The sequence below is a fragment of the Ceratina calcarata genome, unplaced genomic scaffold (assembly GCF_001652005.2).
Source record: "Ceratina calcarata isolate Rehan_Ccalc_2016 unplaced genomic scaffold, ASM165200v1 scaffold436.2, whole genome shotgun sequence".
In the NCBI taxonomy this organism is placed as follows: Eukaryota; Metazoa; Arthropoda; class Insecta; order Hymenoptera; family Apidae; genus Ceratina; species Ceratina calcarata.
Genome location: NW_017167384.1, coordinates 39,160 through 57,825, shown reverse-complemented (window position 1 = coordinate 57,825; position 18,666 = coordinate 39,160). Strand labels below are relative to the sequence as shown.

At 40.0% G+C, this 18,666-nt stretch overlaps 3 protein-coding genes across 7 annotated transcripts; 2 read left to right on the top strand and 1 right to left on the bottom strand.

Moving 5' to 3' along the window:
* Nucleotides 1-795: 795 nt before the first annotated feature.
* PHRF1 (PHD and ring finger domains 1) lies at nt 796-11,426 on the bottom strand. Of its 2 annotated transcripts, none has more exons than XM_018028068.2 (15): nt 10,744-11,426; nt 9,877-10,031; nt 9,728-9,802; nt 9,583-9,643; nt 9,175-9,509; nt 8,854-9,084; nt 8,622-8,776; nt 8,010-8,541; nt 7,554-7,792; nt 6,808-7,464; nt 5,737-6,715; nt 1,900-5,670; nt 1,655-1,783; nt 1,435-1,565; nt 796-1,341 (listed from the first exon to the last, which is right to left on the bottom strand). In XM_018028068.2, exons 2-15 carry the CDS (start codon nt 9,988-9,990, stop codon nt 1,323-1,325), a joined length of 7,428 nt encoding a protein of 2,475 aa, XP_017883557.1. In that variant the 5' UTR covers nt 9,991-10,031; nt 10,744-11,426; the 3' UTR covers nt 796-1,322. The 2 variants fall into 2 exon arrangements, with proteins under 2 accessions (XP_017883557.1, XP_017883556.1); XM_018028067.2 differs by having other exon boundaries at nt 9,175-9,512; nt 10,744-11,425.
* Nucleotides 11,427-11,470: 44 nt separating this feature from the next.
* RpS13 (ribosomal protein S13) lies at nt 11,471-12,869 on the top strand. Its single transcript, XM_018028023.2, has 3 exons — nt 11,471-11,578; nt 12,144-12,271; nt 12,526-12,869. Exons 1-3 carry the CDS (start codon nt 11,556-11,558, stop codon nt 12,828-12,830), a joined length of 456 nt encoding a protein of 151 aa, XP_017883512.1. The 5' UTR covers nt 11,471-11,555; the 3' UTR covers nt 12,831-12,869.
* Nucleotides 12,870-13,172: 303 nt separating this feature from the next.
* On the top strand, nt 13,173-18,640 carry exp (expansion). Of its 4 annotated transcripts, none has more exons than XM_026815269.1 (9): nt 13,173-13,494; nt 16,221-16,351; nt 16,523-16,680; nt 16,760-16,991; nt 17,128-17,326; nt 17,403-17,638; nt 17,715-17,808; nt 17,876-18,100; nt 18,179-18,640. In XM_026815269.1, the coding sequence occupies exons 2-9, from the start codon at nt 16,241-16,243 to the stop codon at nt 18,292-18,294; spliced, it is 1,371 nt and encodes a 456-aa protein (XP_026671070.1). In that variant the 5' UTR covers nt 13,173-13,494; nt 16,221-16,240; the 3' UTR covers nt 18,295-18,640. The 4 variants fall into 4 exon arrangements, with proteins under 4 accessions (XP_026671070.1, XP_026671069.1, XP_017883513.1 ...); XM_026815268.1 differs by having other exon boundaries at nt 13,173-13,499; nt 16,203-16,351; XM_018028024.2 differs by having other exon boundaries at nt 13,174-13,499.
* Nucleotides 18,641-18,666: the final 26 nt, after the last annotated feature.

The window sequence follows — 18,666 nt, the reverse complement described above, 5'->3', positions numbered from 1 at the left end:
GAAGATGAGATACTCGACGATGAAATTATGTTTTTAATCTAAGGCTCATGAATTGAAAAATGTTAAACGTGTTGTTTGTCATAATTTACTATGTAACATCAAATTAATTCAACGTCAACTTCGATAAAATTAATATGTAACAACTGTTTATTCGAATAAATTTCATCCACGTAAATAGGCTTAAAAATAAATAGAAAATTTACTCGGAATAAGGTTGATTTAAGCAATTATCTATATATTAATAATATGTACAATGGTATTAATAATAATACAGTAATACACTTAATGTGAACAGTAATAACAATGATTTGTTTTTATTAATAATTTATTCGAATAATGTCCAACTCTCTATACTTAGAGTGAAATTACAATATGTACGTTTGAAACACGGTATTTAAGCATTTTTACATGTGCATTAAGAAATATGAAAATGACAGTCTCTGCGGAAAAACCAAAATTGATTTGTGGGACACGTTACATGTTCAATCAATAAACATGTCACGTCGTTTTAAGACAACGAATAAAGGCAAACGTTCAATTATTCGAATAAATAATTACAGGAGACATTTGTTTCTATACCATGAGAAAACTTCGATTAACATTTTTTTGTAATAGCATAAATATTTGTATAAAATTTTTATCTTTTTATATTAAACCGTTAACTCTTTATTAGAAGTTTAAGTAATGCTTGTTTTTAGTATCTTTTTACTTTGTAAATAAGAGAGGAAGAAAAATAATAATTTGACGACTTGTGTGTGTGTGTGTGTGTGTCTGTGTAGATTGTCGATTGCAATTGTATTAAATACAGACGTAACTTGTAAAAAAAAATAAATGAAAATCCATTCTATTTGCACATTTCATTTTATTCATCTTCAATTAGCTAACTTATAAATTGTTAAGACTTCAAATGTATATATGTACAGAAAGTTGTTAAATTAGTTCTGCACTCAATTACTAACTGTTTACAAATTCTAAAACATGACATATAAACTACAATTAATTTTACAGATATAGGAAACAATGAAAAAAAAGAACAAGTAGTAATAATGCAATATAGTGGATCTTCCGTAGAGACAATAAGTTTCCCTGATGAGATAAAGGGCATTGTTTATATAAATAATAAATGGTATCCTTAATCGATCAATCAATCAAGCAAGCAACCAATCGACCAATCGACCACGTATTTACAGAGAATACAAGATACATCGCATCATCGAAGGGGAGACTTAGCTGTCTCGGAGCTCACTCACCGCTTAACGAGCACGACGATCATCTGAACTACAAAATTGAAGGGAATTGAATGGACACTAGCTGACTCGTGATCAACTCCACAAAACTTTCCTGTAACACAAACAGAAAGTCTGTGTGAACATCGAATGATTCTCATTGTCAGCGTCATCGGGCGGTCATTAACGAGAGAATAATTTTACTTACGCTGGTTTAGGGGCCTTTGCGGAGGAACTCTCAGTAGGTTTCTTTTTACTACTTCTGCATTTCTTCACATAAGCTTCTATTAAGTGGGCAATTTTTTTCGGGTTGATTTCTCCCGTTTTATTATGACATATCTGAGGCAGATATCGTAAACAAGTTTTATACGAATACCATGATATAAATGTATCATCTTTTCAAATTTATATTGTTTTGAACTGTATACCTTAGGTACTGCTTTCCGCATGATATCCTTGTACTCTTCTTTTGTCACATGTTTCTTCGTGTAATGTGGCTTCAGGACTAATTTGACTTCCTCGACTACTCGCTCTTGACGATTTAATTTCTTTAGGAACTACAAAACAATCGAATATATTCTCGTCAAAAAGAATTGAACGATATGCCAAGTAAATGCTTGTTAATTAGTTTAAAGTAAAAAATGTACATAAGCAAACATGCACAGAACCAAACCTTATCCTTGACTTGCATCTCCACCGCGGAGCTCGGAAGATCGTCCAATATTTGAAGCTGATTTTCGTCCATCCTAACACCGACCTTCGGGTTGGTGGATTTCTTTTTCTTATCCTTCTCAACCTTCTTGTTTCTATTGGATTTGCTGGCAGTTTTCGTGGGCGGTGGAGCATTGAAAAGAGCGTCGAAGGCATCCTTCTTCTCCGTTGCTTTTCCCGCTTTCGGGTTGCTGTTCTTCGTAGGCTGAGATCCTCCAGCAGGTCCGGAGGTAGCGGTTCCTGGTCCGGAAGCGCCGGGCGAATTATTAAAATTCGTAGGACTCGGTGGATCGAACATTCCGTCGCTGAGCGTTGATCCAGGCGAGTAGGGGGAAGACATATCCACGTTGTCGGTCGTTTCCGCGCCAGCATCGTTTCCGTTTTGCCCGTTGGTCTTCGCTTGACCGGATTTGGAGCTCCTCGATGATTTCCCTGAATTAGCGAAGACCGGGGGTGCCTGAGAACGATCACCGGAACGTTGTTTCTGTTGATTACTTGGTGAAATTCGATTCGACTGTAACAGATTACGTTGACTACTCGTTGAATTTGACGCATTAAACGCTCCGCTTCTCTGCACCGCTGCAGCAACCGTAGCCAGTACGGGATTCATTACCCCGAAGGGATTACTCTGGTTTTGTATGTTTTGTTGATTCTGTTGCGCCTCCAGGCTTCCGGTGGAGGCCGCGGTATCCTTGTTACTTTCGTTCTCATTCATATCATCTCTTTGCGGCGAGGCTCGCTTAATAGTGACCATAGAAATAATCTTAGGTTTTTCCACTTGCTTCTCCTGACTCTGCCTATCCTGACTTTGCATATTCTCCTCTTCAAGAATATTTCCGTCCACAGAATCATGTTTCCTCGGGGACCGTCTTCTCTCGTCGCCGGAGTTCGCCTCCTGGCTAGCATCCGGTGTCGGCGATCTGGACTTGGTTGGATCGAACGGATCGTAAGCATCTGGGCTAGTCGGCGGAGACGTCGGAGGTTCCGGAGGCGTGTTTGGTCCGATTTTCAATCTTAACTCTAGTTCCTCTTGTGCTCTCATCTCCAACTCTTCCTCGACCCTTTCATCCATCTCTTCTTCTTCTTCTTCGTCTAAAAGTGGATTCAACATCGACGGCCGTAGATTACTGGCCTGCTTGTTTATCGAAAATTTTATTTGCGGTTCCGGCGGTGTTTTTGGGCCTTGAGAGATAAATTGTTCTCGCAGTGGAGAATTTTGAGACGGTTGACACTGATCCGGAGTGTTCTGTTGTATCTGCTTATCATCATCGTCGCTGAGGACTATCACGTCTCTAGGAGATGGTGTTTGTTCTCGGAACGGTGACTGATCTAAATCGATAACCGCAACCGGTTTCTTCGTGGCCGCGATCTCGGCAGCTTTGGACTTCTTCTTCTTGTCTTTTTTAGGCTTCGGAGACTTTGAACGCTTGTCCTTTGACTTCTCTTTCTTCGAACGTTTAGGCGGATCTGTTTGGAGCGATTCTCTACGACGTCGTTTCAAAGGTGGAATCAGAGGAATCGTTTCTGGTAGTTCCGGAACTGGAGCTTGATCGGTCTCGTTATCTTTATTAAAACACACGCTGACCAAGATGTTATCTCCACTAGCGAAGACCTCTTTCGACGGTGGCGGAGTCCTGTTGCGTTTTGCTTTCCTCTTCTTTTCATCTTTCGCTTTCTTACTCTCCTTCCTACGTTCTTTCTTCTTCTTCTTAATAGCTTCTTTATTCGTTAATATTACAGTCAAATTTTTCGGTGGTACTGAAACGTCATCCAGTATCGGAGACCATTCTCTGGAAGCGATTGGTTCTTGCTGCACGTGCGGCGGTGTTTTCGATCTGGACCTCGACCAAGACGGTGTCCATTGAGCACTCCAAGATTCCCTTTCTTCTCTTTCCCTCGGGAATTCTGGTTCCACGACTTTTTCGACCTGCTCCCAATTCCTAGAACAGGACCTTCCCTTCGATCTCGACCTACTCTGCACTTTCCTCTTCGAATGTTTCCTTTCTCTGGACTTGGAGGATTTTCTAGGCGATTTCGATCGAGTCCTCTTCCTATTTCTCGATCTGCTACGAGATTTGTACTTTTTCTTGTCTTTACGTCTGTCGCGAGATCTGGATAAAGATTTCCTGGATCTCGATACAGATCTCTTCTGTCTAGATCTTGACAGAGACCTTCTCGATCGCGAGATCGATCTCCTAGATCTTCTTCTTGAGAGGGATCTTCGCTTTCGAGAAACGGATCTCGACCTCCTCCTAGAAAGCGATCGTTTCCTTGAAGAAGATCTTCTTCTAGAAGTTGACCTCCTCTTTGGCGATTTGCGTCTGCTGCGGGAAAGAGATCTTCGTCTGGACAGGGATTTAGAATACGATCTACGATCTCTGGACCAAGATCTCTGCAATCTGGTTCTAGATCTACTCCTGGATCGAATTTTGGAATAAGATCTGGAACGTTTCGAGGACGTACAACTCCTAGATCTGCTTCTTTGTCTTGACTTTTCTCTGATATCCCTCCCGTATTCGTCTTTCCTAGGTCTAGAGGGCCTTTCAGCAACTATTTTTCGAACGTCGTATCTGGGCAATTCTTTCCTCTTTTCTTTCTTCTTCACAACCTCTTTCTTCTTTTTCGGTTTTTCCTTCTCCTTTTCTTTCGATTTCGATCTTTTTTCCTTGTCTCTGTAGGATCTCTCTTTTGTACTTTTCGACAACTTCTTCCAGGCTACTTGATTCTCGGAAGCAATATTTTCCTTGTTCTTCTCAGTGTCCTTGCTCTTTTCTTTTTTCTCCTTTTTCTTCCGTTTCTTTTCATCCTCTTTTTCTTTATCAGCTTTCTCGCCCTCTTTCACGTTTTTCTCCTCGACAATCTCTCCATCCTCCATTTCTTTCTCTTTTCGCAAGCTTAATAATGTCAACTCGTCCTCGAAATTCATTGCCTCGTCCGTCTCTGAAATAGCTTCTGTACCCAGGACAGTGTAATCCACCGGAGTTCTGCAGCTGTCCAAATCGTCAGGTTTATCCTTCGTCGGCGTGATCGGTTCTAAACCGCTTTCGATAGGTGGCAAATGTTCAGAAGATTTCGATTCCCTTAACGGAAGTTCGTCTTTGCAAGGAGTATAAGCCCCATCTGAATCCCATGTATTCTTATCATCCTCTTCGATCACTTTTTTACTCGACTTCTCTTTTTCAATAGGAAATCGTTCCTCCTCCTCTTCTTCATCTTCCTCGTCGTCTTCCTCGTCATCCTCATCCTCTTCCTCTTCATCCACAACATGCTGTTGCTCTTTGCCATCTTTATCATCCTTGTCACTATCAAAATCCCGAGGTTCCTTCATCTTCATTTCATCGTGAGCCTCTTCAATTTTTGAAACATCCTTCGAATCTTCTTCCTCGATATCCGTTTTCGGTGTCTTACGAAGCAACGCGAAGGTCTCGCTTCCTTCATCCGACAGACACTCACTACTCAATTCGTTTTCTACTTTTTTATCCAATGATTCAGTCACTTCTGAAGGGACAACTACGCTTCCATCCTTTTCTACCCCTTCGTGCTTAGGTGGCATACATTCCTCCTCTTTTTCTTCTTCATTCGTATCGTCTTCTTTCAGCGAGTCCGCAGATATCATAGGCTCTCCCGAATCTTCTTTCTCTGCCTTCAATTGCATCTCCTCCTCGAATCTGCTTTTAGCGATTTTCATTCGTTCTTCCTCGCGATCAACGGAGGTTTCTTCGTCTCTTGCAGGCTGTAAAAATAAGATTTATAATAATAATGCTACGTAAAATACAGGGCATATCATATTATAGCTTACCTCAGCTTCTTTTTTCTTCTCATCGTTGTTCTCTTTCTCTTCCTCCTGCAGTCCTAACAGTCTGTTATTAATCTTTAATTTAGTACCGATCTTGAACGTAATCTTTCCTCTGCTGTCGTGAGAAATTTTCTTCGGCGGTATTTTACTTAAAGTTCGCCTTTCCTTTCTCAATGCTTCAACATACGGGTCCGAGGGTTCCGGTATATCCGCGAGATCGCAGGCTTGAACATCGCCGACGATGACGTCGTCATCGTCTGGGATCGAAGGAGGTAAAGGAGGTGGTTCGAGAGGTCCTATTTGTTGAGACAACTGCTGCTGCGTATGCCGTGCTACGTCTATGGTTTGGGACGAGTAAATAGAGAAGTTCGGACAGTCGGCTTGAGAATCCTCATCGTCCTCATCCTCATAAGCTGGTAATCGAACAGACGTACCCGGAGTCGTTGTTTCTGGTTGTTTCGTGCATTGCACAGGCTGTTCTTCAACTTTTTCCTCAGAGACCTCATCGTTCTTCTTCGTTTCGCTGTCAGTGTCACTGTCCACCGAGAAAGGATCGTATTTATCGTTTTTTGGAGTATCTTCCTTCTGACTATCGTCGATAACTAGTTCTTGATCACTGTCTTTATCGCTTCGGGAGTTTTCTTCGAAATCTAAAAGCCCGGACGGAGGCTCTGGCGGCGGTAACAGTGCCATCGAACCATTCTGTTGATCTTGAAGTTCTCCGTCAGACTTCGTCTCGATATCGCAGTAAATGTCACAATCCTCTTCCTGTCTAACAGTGGAGTTCTCGGCATCTTGCGGTTGCTGATCTACGGTATCGATCCTCGGAGTATCCTCCGGTAGATTCGGCGGCATATTATTCTGAGGACGATCCACAGGAGGTTGCGGGGATCTAGGACGATTGAACCTTTCCGGGAAAGGATGTTCCGAGAAACCTTCAGCGAAATTAAACTGCGGTCTCATGGGAGGCATGAAACGAAATCTGTAAAAAGACAAAATTAAAACTCACTTAGCATTATCCACGAAATAGTTTAAGCGTACGCTTTTCGCTCTGTAATAACTCTCGATCTGTACCTTTCATTTCTAAAATGTTGAGGATTCCGATTTCTGAATGGGGGATTGCCGCCAAAAAGCGGGGGACCTGGAGGGCCACAGTGTTCGAAGTTCGGATTGTAAAACGGAGGTGGCCCGAAATCTCTCCCGAAGTTGCCTCCACCTCCTCCGTAACTGTGCCTCCCACCTCCGCCTAAGGAATCTCTTCCATAATTCTGGCCACCGTGACTGTGCCTCGTATTATCTCTATATCCGCCTCTAAAGTTGCCCCTGTTTCCACCTCCGCAAGGATTGTTGTACATCGGTGCTTGCGTAATCGATTCTGGATTAATCCTGGAAACTTCTAACGGAACATCGATCGTAGATACTCTATGTTCTACAACAGATTCGGTTTCTTCCATTTTACGTAACGAATTCTCCTCTGACTTCTCTTTCTTCAGGTCGCCAGGGTCTTCCTTCTTCTTGAGCAACACAAGTCCTTCAGCTTTTAAAGCTACGCTATTAGTATTATTTGAGTGCCATATCTCTTGATCGTTTATTATGCTACTTAGCAAATCGATTTGAGCTTGTTGCGGAGTAACGACGGTTTTTAGACGCATATGCCTCCGAGCAGAAATCACAGAATGCCTTTGGATAGTTATAGTGGGACCAGTTGCATGATAATCCTCCGTATCTGATCTGCAGGTACAAGAGGTTAAGAAAGAAGTTAATTTTATGTTTAACTGTCTGATATCATAAGAGCAATCAATAAGAAATGTTATACTTACCCAGGAGGACTATAATCCAAGTTTAAACCATCTCCGAACAGACTAAGTCTTGAAATTCCAGCGTTGTGTCGAGAAATGGTTAATGCAGATCTTTCTCCAGTTGTACGATTCTTAACAGTAGGTATTAATTGGGAAGCACCTTTAACCGGTTTACAAATACCCAAAGACCTCGCAAGCCTCTTTTTGGAATTGAGTAAAACACTGGACACAGTTCGAGCTCGACGCCTGTGACATCTCCTCTATAAAAATGAAAATGTTCTTATCTCCCATTTCCTTTTTAAGCCTCCTCATTTTTTACGTTTCGTTTTATTTTATTGCTCTTCGTACAATTTGGATTTTATATAATAAAGACGAATTGAATATTTTGTAGAAAAGGACGTTTATTTAAAAAAAAGAAACAAAGTTTTCAGAATTGATAGATTTGAAAGCAACTTTCTCAGAAAGTAATTAAAATACCTTTCTTCTTTTCGTCCGTCTTCTTCGTGATCTGACAGCAGACACTGTCGACACTTTTACGTACGTTACAATTTCTTCTTCTTCTCCGTCTTCGTTACGCTCGGTAATTCTAACTTCTCTTAACACCGTCCCTCTGTTAGAATTTTTTCTCGATCTACCAGTCTTCGTCGAATTATTCCTAGTTCTACTTTTTCTCGAACCACCCGTAGATTTTTTGCTAGTAGTACTTTTCCTTTTAGTCTTACTCTTGTCCGAATGTCTCGAATTAGTTTTATCATTGATTCTTCTTCGAGATTTTCTGGAGATACTTAGATCGCTAGATTCACTGGAACTATTTCTAGATCTCCGCGATTTCCTAGGATGTTTCTTTGAACAGTAACGTTCGCCCGAACCTAAAGAGTTCGACGCATTGCTCGGAGATCGACTTTGACTGTTATCTCCGAGGGTTTCGAAACCAGATGAAGTCGAGGGTTGACTTGGATCATTGATCAGTTGACGAGATAATTGAGCGTTATCGTCTAGTCTATTCCTCCTGGAAATTTAAACAAATTTATTGAAATATAAGATCTAAATGGTTGCGAAACTTCACTTATTTTTATCTTATCTTAATACCTGCGTATGGTAGCTCTAACACGTTCGGTATGTCTGGTACGAGGTACGATCCTCGGATGAGACTCCTGTAGTATAGTGCGAGTTCTTCCATAAGAAACACCAAGTCTTCGAGCTTCTTCCATTAAATCTGAGATTTCGTCCATATCAATTTCCACCTAGGAGTAGCAGTTATTTTATTTCATCGTTCAAAACAGTCATGAGTATTTAATACAAAAAACTACAAACAACTTACGGCTTCTGCATCACTTTGACTGTTTTGAGAACATTCTGGACAAAACCACTCTTCGATGGGCACTTCGCTGAGTGGCGGAGTCAAACATTCTAAATGGTAACCACAGTCGCAGCCATCGCAGAGAAGCATATGATCTTCTCTATCACAATGATGGCATACTTCGCAGAACGTAAGATCGTCTAGATTTTCCTCTACGCGAGGGGCCACCTGTACTGGAACACATCTTACAATCTGTAAGAAATACAACAATTAAATTACAAACGCCTTTAAATCTTGATAAATGCTGATCAGTGCCCGAGTTTATATTTTTATAAGACGCACCTGACCACCTAGCTTATCTCTGACATGAATTACTGTATACGTTTGTCTATCAACCGGACAAGTGTTTATATTTTTACTCCACTCAATTAAGCAGTCTAAACAAAAACAGTGTTCACAGGAGGAAGGGGTGCCTAATTCCTGCCTTCTAAACGGTAGTAAACAAATCGGACATTTCTCTACTTCTTCATCGCTACTGTCTGTGTCCGTCTCCGACACAATTTTTGGAGGCTTTTTGGTCCTCGACTTGCCGAGAATTTTTCGTCTCACGGGCGACTGCTTTTCTACTTCTGATGAACTGCTCCAGTCCGACTGCGACTCTGATGTTTGACTACTCACTTCTGAAAGAAACGATAGTATTAAATACAGCATGATTCTCTAAATGTAGTTAACGAATATTTTCAAACCGACCATATTTACTATCATCTGAATTGCTGGTATTAGAATCTGATTCTTCCACTGTACTAACTCTCTGAAAATAGAAACGACAAGGCGATTATATATTTAATTCTTTCAAATTAAATGAATCGGAATTAAGAATTAAATCAAGGCTTACATGGTTTTGTCTTCGGACGATACATCTTGGGACATCACTCTCTTCATCGCTAGTTTCACCTTCACTAACGAATGTCTGAAAGTGTGACATCGAAAGTAAAATAAAAGATGAAGTTCTAAATTCATAGTTTATCTAAAGAGTTTACATACAGAAATCTTTTTTCTTCTGCGGGACTGCACTATCGACTCATCACTGTCACTATCAGGTTGGACAAGTGTCTCCCAATTGCCTGATTGAGAATATTGATTGCTGTCATTAGACATTTTAACTTCTTTGTAAAATCATACCCGCCTTGTCACATGTCCTACAATATAGTATATATTAAATGATGGTAATATACTGAATATATAGTACATATTAAATGATGATAATATATTGAATCGTAAAATCTTACGAATAAAACGTTAACAAAATAGGAATTCAGAGGATAATGTTAATATACAGAAGAAAAATTTTGTATGAGAGCAAAGCTCTTAGTAAAAGTTTATTCATGAATTAAGCATCCCAAAGACAAGAATCTTATTATTTATTATATTCATTTTCTCAATGGAATTAAGTTAATTTTATTTCAATTGAAATAAAACAAAAATCAACACCAGAGTAAAGATCATATTTAATGCTTAAATTCTCATTGTTCCTGATATACACCAAATGGATTATGTTCAACGAATTAAAAATTATTACTCTGATCCAGGAGTAGGCTAACAGATATGTTATAAGAACTTCATTTCAGTCTTTCAGTATGTACCAGAGCCTTGTCGAGGTATTTTGTGAGTCACTGTATATAACCACATTAACACATCACACTAGATTCTTTTCATAATAAAAAAATACTCCAAACTACGAGAGTCTAGTCGCTCGCACAGTCTGCGAATACCGTCGCCCAATAATTATTGTGCCAGTATCGCCGAGAGGAAGTTGAACGAGAAATTTTTAACAATTCGGATAAAATTGCGCTAACAGAAACGGACGAGGACTGAGCGATCGGGACGAGAACCTAGAAGATGTCAATTTACCTTCGCAATTCTGAAGATTCCGACTATTCACTGTATCAATAGAATCTAATATCGATCATACATCATCAATGATTTAATTATTGACTGATTCGATGTTGACTTCGATGAAGATTTGTAAATGTTGACAGAGGGTACGCTCAAAGTTGAGAAACTGCCGACATTTTGGCTGCCGACGCCGTTCGCGACGTTGCGCTATTTTCTCGCCGTACCACTAACTCCGATCCGTATTAGATATTCATTGATTATGTCGATTAGATAAATAATAATTCGCCAGAAGAGAAATTTACGTCATCATGCCGTGGATCGGAAAATGATCGGAGCACAGAAGCTCCCAATAGTTTCAGATGGTTATTTGGTTTTTCGGTAAACATCCGCCGGAAACTGTGGGAAAGCAGTAAATTTAAGTCTGCCACTCGATTTTATTCTGATTTTTAGATACACATTTAGTATTCGTCAAACAATGATAATTTTTACCTTTAATTCGCATTACTCTTCTATTTATCTTTCTACTACTTTTACAATATCGAATACCTTTTTAATTCTCCTACATATGCTGCTTATTGTAAAAGTAATCGTTGACATATTCTCTTTCAAGATTTGCTAGAAATCAATTGAATATAAACATTCTTAATTTGGCGCTAAACATTTTATGATCGCATTCCATCTAGACACTAAAATTCCATTTCTAACATCAATTATCCCGGCTTAGGTTTAAAATGATTCTCACAGTTCCGCTACTTGCTGGCTGAATTGGAAGAGCGCTACCGTCTCTTACAGTTGCATGGTCTCTTGTACACGAAAACTACGCAAAGATGGGTCGTATGCACGCACCTGGGTAAAATTCATTAAATTCTGTTACAATATATCGTTATTAGTAGTTGAAACAATCTGTCTTTTACATATCTGTTATTCTTTCGCATCGCCCTAATTAAAATTGATACATTTCCTACGTGGAAAGTTGTCAAAACGACATCCTCTTAGCGGCCATGTGTTTCTTATTTTCACGACGTTATAATATTAGTTTTTAGGATACTTTGTACCGTTTGATACATGTTTCGACTGCATTATTAATCTCCTTAAATACGGAACCACTTCAAGCAATTTATTTTGACAAGTTTGGCACGATACTTGCTTGTTGGTATACACAACCTCACAATTCTAGGTTTAATATACATCATTTGTATAAATCAATTAAGGCAGATTTGTTCATTTCTTTTCATACTTGACATATTGCACATATTAATTTATTTTATATTTTTTTATTAATTACAGTGTTCAAAAATCAAAGATGTCATTCTGACGTGAGATCACAATTGATATAACAAATTAATATGTGTAATTGAAGTTTTAATGTCATATAGGATCAGAATATATGATGATAAAAGTTAATTGTGTTTCAGAAAGGGTATATCCCAGTCAGCTCTGCCTTATAGGCGCAGTGTCCCGACATGGCTGAAAATGACACCAGAAGATTGCAAAGCAGAAATCTACAAACTTGCTAAAAAGGGACATACACCATCTCAGATCGGTAATTTCTTAAATCCACTTATTTAACGTAAATTTTGTTTGCTAGAAGACCATGCTAAGCAAACTACTAAAAATTCAATGTTACATCAGTTGATCATTGATTCTACACAGTAGTTTGCGATAGTAACAAGTAATGGTGATGTTTGAGGTGATTAAGACCATGTGTCTTTACATCATAGGTATCACCGACATTTTTAATTTCTGTTTGTATATGTAGTACCGTAACGATTGAAGGAAGATAATTGTAACTTCCAGGTGTGATTCTTCGTGATTCTCATGGCGTAGCACAAGTACGCTTTCGCACTGGAAATAAGATCCTGAGAATTGTGAAGAGCATGGGCCTTGCCCCGGACCTACCGGAAGATCTATATCATCTGATCAAAAAGGCAGTTGCTATCCGAAAACATTTAGAAAGAAACCGCAAAGACAAGGACAGCAAATTCAGATTGATCCTCGTTGAATCTAGAATTCATCGACTTGCTAGATATTACAAGTCGAAGGGAACTCTTCCAGCAAACTGGAAGTATGAGAGCTCCACAGCGAGCGCTCTCGTTGCTTAACTTTCATTTATTTCTTAATAAATAAAAATAAAAATATAATTTCTGTGTTCTTTTCTTTTTAATTTAATGTGGCTTAAGAGATGTTGATAACAATCTTACTTACTGTATAAGATATGCCCCCTGACGGGCCTCAAACTTGCCTTCGGGCCGCTACCGCGCCTCTTGATTTAAGTATAAGTTCTTCGATGTGAAAAAAGGGAATTGGTTGTTTTAATTTGTTCGCGGTTGAACCTAACTCGAAGCCATCGCTTTCACTGTCCCAATTCTGACGTCAGGCCCAAGTTCCATAAAGAGGGGACCGATGAAGGGGTCAGCAATACGCTTGCGTGGTCTTCGTCCTCGACTTCTCTCGAGGAAGGCGCATGCGTTCACCAAGATGGCGGTCAGATTCTCACTCTCTAGTGGGCAAGGCTCTTTGAAAGCTGCGCCATATTAAAAAACTTCGAAATATATCTTCATAATTTTTTAATCGGTCGAAGAAATTGCAATTTCCACGGGAAAATCGTTGAACCGTACCGTGGACTCGGTCGCAGTGAAACGAACAGGCCGCGCGCGCGAATTCGACGATTCCAGGAAGTGAATTATGGGTAACGGAGAAGACGCGAGTGCCTTTGACGTTTGCGAACCATATTGAAAGGCATTTGGAGAAATATCTTAGTCAAAAGTAAGGTACGTTGTTTAACAAACTGACAAATTACATCTTCAAGTTCACGTAGAAACATTCAGCTTGTTGGTAACTAACTTTTAAATATTCGTATCCATTGTCACGTATCATCCTTCGGTGATTTAAATGCTGGTCGCACAGTATGAGAGATAGTCTTTTTTTTTCAATTTAACTCTCAGAACGAAAATTGCACTTAACATTTTTCATTCCTTTGAATTAAAATCTACTAATGGATATAATTAGTCTATTTGGAATTTTAATAAATCGACTGGAGAAGTACATTGAATAATTTTTAACTGTGCGGTACACGAAGGTGAATAACATATGGGATTTGCTAATTGACGCGTGTGAATGACTTCAGTGGAATAACAAGTCTCGCGAGACTTAAGGAAATATTTTCAATCTAACGTAGTACATGGAAATCTTTGTTATCGTTACATTGACATCTTCGTTAATCGACGAATTTTTGCGAAAACGATTACATCCCGTTATAATTGCATAAATTAATAAATACGTAACAACTGAATATCTGTTCGAGCAAAATAATATTTTACTGCTACTAGGAGAATGGGATTTAGGAATATTGCCCTTTGCGCGAAGGTTTTAGCTCATTCGACCATTAAGAAAGTGAAAGTTCGCTTCTATTGGACGGATATTTTCCTAATAATAATATGAATAACAATAGATTTAAAAGATTACACGGTTTTATGTTTTTGCGAATCTCATCCGGTGCGTTAATACTCGATGTGGCCTGGAATACCTGAACTCATCGTGACTCACAAAAATATTGAACACGTATGATATTTGAAAAATTTATGAGACGCGACTGTCGTAAATACATTAAAAGAATTCGGTTTTGAAATGTGCGCAGGGATTACTTCCCGTGTGTTCGTACCAGAACCTCGTTGTCATTGATAGTACATAAATTGTCTGATTTATGTGAAACTTCAGCAGCCCGACGTCTGACGATTACAATACTAAAGAAGTTTCGCGGTGTCCATGAAAATTTTCTATGGTCCGAATGGTTTCGTGAGTCAACTTTATGTAGATACTTCTTGTACAAAGTTGAAGTACATAACGCGCATCTCGTATTCGATTCATGCACGGGCGTCTCGTACCTTTAAGCACGGCGCGAAAAACCGACACCGGCCAAGCCGATACATTCTAAAAATGCTCAAAACCCTCTCGACACGCAACGGCTTGGAGATGTTGCACGGCCGTTGCACGAGCGACCGGTCAAGTGTCTGCTCGGCTGTAAACGCAACGCGAATTTATAAATACTTTTACCAAATGTATATTCGACGTGTCTTGAAGTTACCGCGTAGCCACGTAGAAGAACGTCGCGTCACGAAAACGGAACGCCTACGAGGAACTATTTGCCCCGTTTTTTGACGAACGGTACTGACTCGACCGATTTTCAATCACCGTTCCTCGTCACCCGTCGTTGACTACGGGAAAATAATGATGATGCAACGAAACGCATCAAGTTCGAGGTTCCACTATCGCCGATCATTGAATTTCCCTTTGTCGATCACGAGATCTGATTCCAGCTGAACTTGAAAGCTGAATATAAGTATTGCTAAACACGAGAATCACTTTCACGCGATTCAACTATACGTAATTCTTTTGAAAGATTTAGACATGTTCAGAGGCTGATTTTAAACGATGCTAAAATCGTGTGGGTGGGCATGATAATTTTTGGAATCGGGGGAAGAAAAGTTGTCGCGTAGATTGGAGGCGGGCATGGAAAAAGGGTTTCGATTCCGCATAGAATTTCCCTGAAACGGCTGGCTTTCACTTCTCTCTGAAGAATGCGAAGGCTGAGTGCCACCAGACCCGTATCAACTGCCCCCTTCACCAGCCGCAATAACGTTTAGAAAATTTTTCACCGGCCAATAACCAGCCGGGCCTTAGGCCCCCACTTCGGCTCCCCACTTTTTGCTTATAGGTTTTGAGAAGGTGAAAGACACTTGGCTATCGCCGCCGGTTAATTGCGATCGTCGGTTAAAATTCGGTTTCCCCGAATGTTAATGAGTCAGGATGACTGAAAAAACGAATGATTTTTCGCAATAGCCGCGCGGTGACCCCGTTTGCGCGCAGTTTCGACGGATCCGAGCTACGCGAGAAAGTGTAAATTGTCTCCCTTGATCTTACAACGTATCGAGCCTTTCTTGCGTGTCGTAATTCGGTTTCCTTATTTCTTTTTTTGCGCTCAAAGTTAAAGGAAAGTTGCCCCACAGTGTTACGGTATAACGCGAGGAAATACGAAACGAAACGTAACATAGATCAGACAAAAATCGGCTAAAAATTCTGAGGAGATCGAAACGTAATAAGAAATTTTAGCGAGCATTAATCGGTCGCATCTGTTCGCGATCAGTGGTGGTGGTAGAATTCCTTTAATGACATTTATTTAAAATCAGGTGCACAATTACGCGGTCGTCGGCAGACATGTTGCATAGTGAAAGTATCGGCTGCGATTACCCTTAAAAATTGAATTATCGCTCAACAGTCTTTCTTACGTAACGCGGCTTTCAAGTCGAAACCCATAAATCTTGTCGCGATCTCATTGATCATTAATCGCGCGCAGTTGAAACAACATTTTATATAAATATTCATCAAATTTTTATGCGAAACGATAACGGTACTTGTGCGATCGCGCGTGACAGTTGCGGTGAACGATAAAGAGTGCAGCGAAAACGTAAAAGGAGACGGATGTTCTTGTACAGATCGGGAAACTCGGTGAAAAATGGTTTCGAGGCGGAAGATTCTGTCTCGATCGAGGGACAATCTCGTCGAATCGCAGTATGAGGACCAAGAGGAAGAGGACGTGTGGTATAATCTCGATAAACTGTACAAGGTATTAATAATTGTCGTGTGCAAGGTGAACCGACGAAAATTATCGCCTTGAACGTTTTTGGAAATAAATAAAAAATGATACATGTCTGAGGCATGGTAATTTTCGACGGTGTACTTTGTAAAACGAAAATAAATCGATGGCGAATGGTGTAACGCGGACGTTTTATCTCAGGACCACATTCAAGAGGTACTGGACAAATGGAACCAGATCGACGATGAAATTTGGGCCAAGGTAATCGTTTTCGAAAGGAATCGAAGGGTAGCAAAAGCTTACGCCAGAGCACCCGTCCTTACGATCAATGGATCCAACGATGGATTCGATGGTTTCAGGTAGAGGATACTATTATTTAAAAAGAACTTCTTCATTTATCTTACGCGCGAATCCGTGTATACTATCTGTGAAATACAGGATAGGATTGTGCGGCTTTGAGAATCCTATGAGAGACCAAAAGACGGAGGAAGCGAAAAAACATATAAACCAAGGTGTAAAGATCAAGATGGACGAGCAGGGGAATATACTAATAAAAAGGCTGTGTAAAAATAACGTTTACATAAAGTCGACCAGTCAGGAAGACAACGCAATTGGAGCAGAAATTGCACGGAATTCTCAAGGAGCGTTAGAACACGAGAAACCGGGGAAAGTAAGTACACAACCGTTTGCTTTACTCCAATTCCTCGGTCATTATATTTTTTCTCATTTCACTTGCGCAAGTACAATGAATTTCTTCTATCGCCGCGCTGCCGTCGAGGATATTCTATTTCTTGAATTATATTCAGGTGTTCGAAATGAACAAATTTCAAGCGAATCTTTCCCGAGAAACTCGAAGAGCGTACCCGGACAGAAGAAGACTGGAGATGCAGTGCCTAAGCGCGATTGTCTTCGTTAGAACCGAACCGGATCTTCTTCAGTGTCCCGTTTGGGTTCTCATTGTAAACGTCGTCGGCTTGGACATGTTAAAGTCCAAGTTACCACCAGGTGGGACGATAAAAGATTACACCGATCTTTGTAATCAATAAGAGTTGTGGATCTTAAATTCTGTTATATAAATTAGTTCTAGCTCTACAAAGGCCGGTGGATATTAAAAATCGGCCTAGGATACCGATCCCTGATGAGGATCCGTACAGTGTAGCAGGAGTCTCGTCTTCAATCGGAGTTCCCGAGTCATTCCCACAGGACAGAGAGTCCCGAGAACAGATCTACCCTCAAGCGTCGAGTAGACACAGAAGAGCCGAAAGACCACCAAAACTGCCGCCAAGAGAAAATCTTTACGGCCATGACATACCCAAGGTAAGACAACTTCGTTACGATTTCTTTCTATCACCTCGTTTAATGTCATTAAGTAATACGTTCACTTTCACCTCAGCCTGATTACGACGACATAGAGGATGACTATGCTAGAAAGCCTGTCATAACGAATGACGACAAGAGAAGTAGAAACGATGACAAAAAGAAATACGGTAAACGTATATATTTGTTATTTCACTGAATTATTTTTAACTAATAATAAAATCAATTTTCGTATAGACGATCCGTATTATTGTGGATTACGCGCTCGGGTTCCTAATTTCGTGAAGATGGCGAAGAATAGTAAAATATCAACGAGAGGATATTCTAGACCTCCTCATAACCAAGCACCCACCTACGCTGCCGCAGGATATGCCAGCAGTCAATCTTCGCAAATCTATGGCCATTTACCCGGGAACCGACCACCTATTATGTACCATGCACGAAGCTTCGAAAGTGGACTCGGTAACAGTATATTTTTACCAAATTTTTAATAAATATTTAATACCTACTTACTATCTACGTAATAATTATTTTTTGTAGATTCGGATGGTAGAAACGAATCGCCGTATCATCATATATACGGAAGGTTTCCCGTACCAACCAGAGGCGTGATCCCACCCTCACCTAGAGCCATGTATATTGGAGATTGGGATTAAAGATAGACGAAATTAACAAAAATTAGATGATATGCGAAACGAATGTTCGATAAGAGAACAAGCCAATATCACCAAATGCTGACGTCACGGAAGATAACGTAACAGTACACGAAGGAGGACAGTTGGAGGAGACTTATGCGTAAGAAGAGCACACGTGTCGGTTAAGAATAGAATAAAATAAAGACTACGTGCAAGAACATAACAATTAGGTACAGAATGAGCTAAAAGTGGAAAAATAATATGAAAAGGAAGAAACTAATCTTCCGTTTGTACCTATAAACTGTATATTGTTAATGTACTACTTGAAATACTCAAATTTTTATTGCAATAAAATTGTAGAACAATGCGCATTTTTATTTATATACCTTCGAG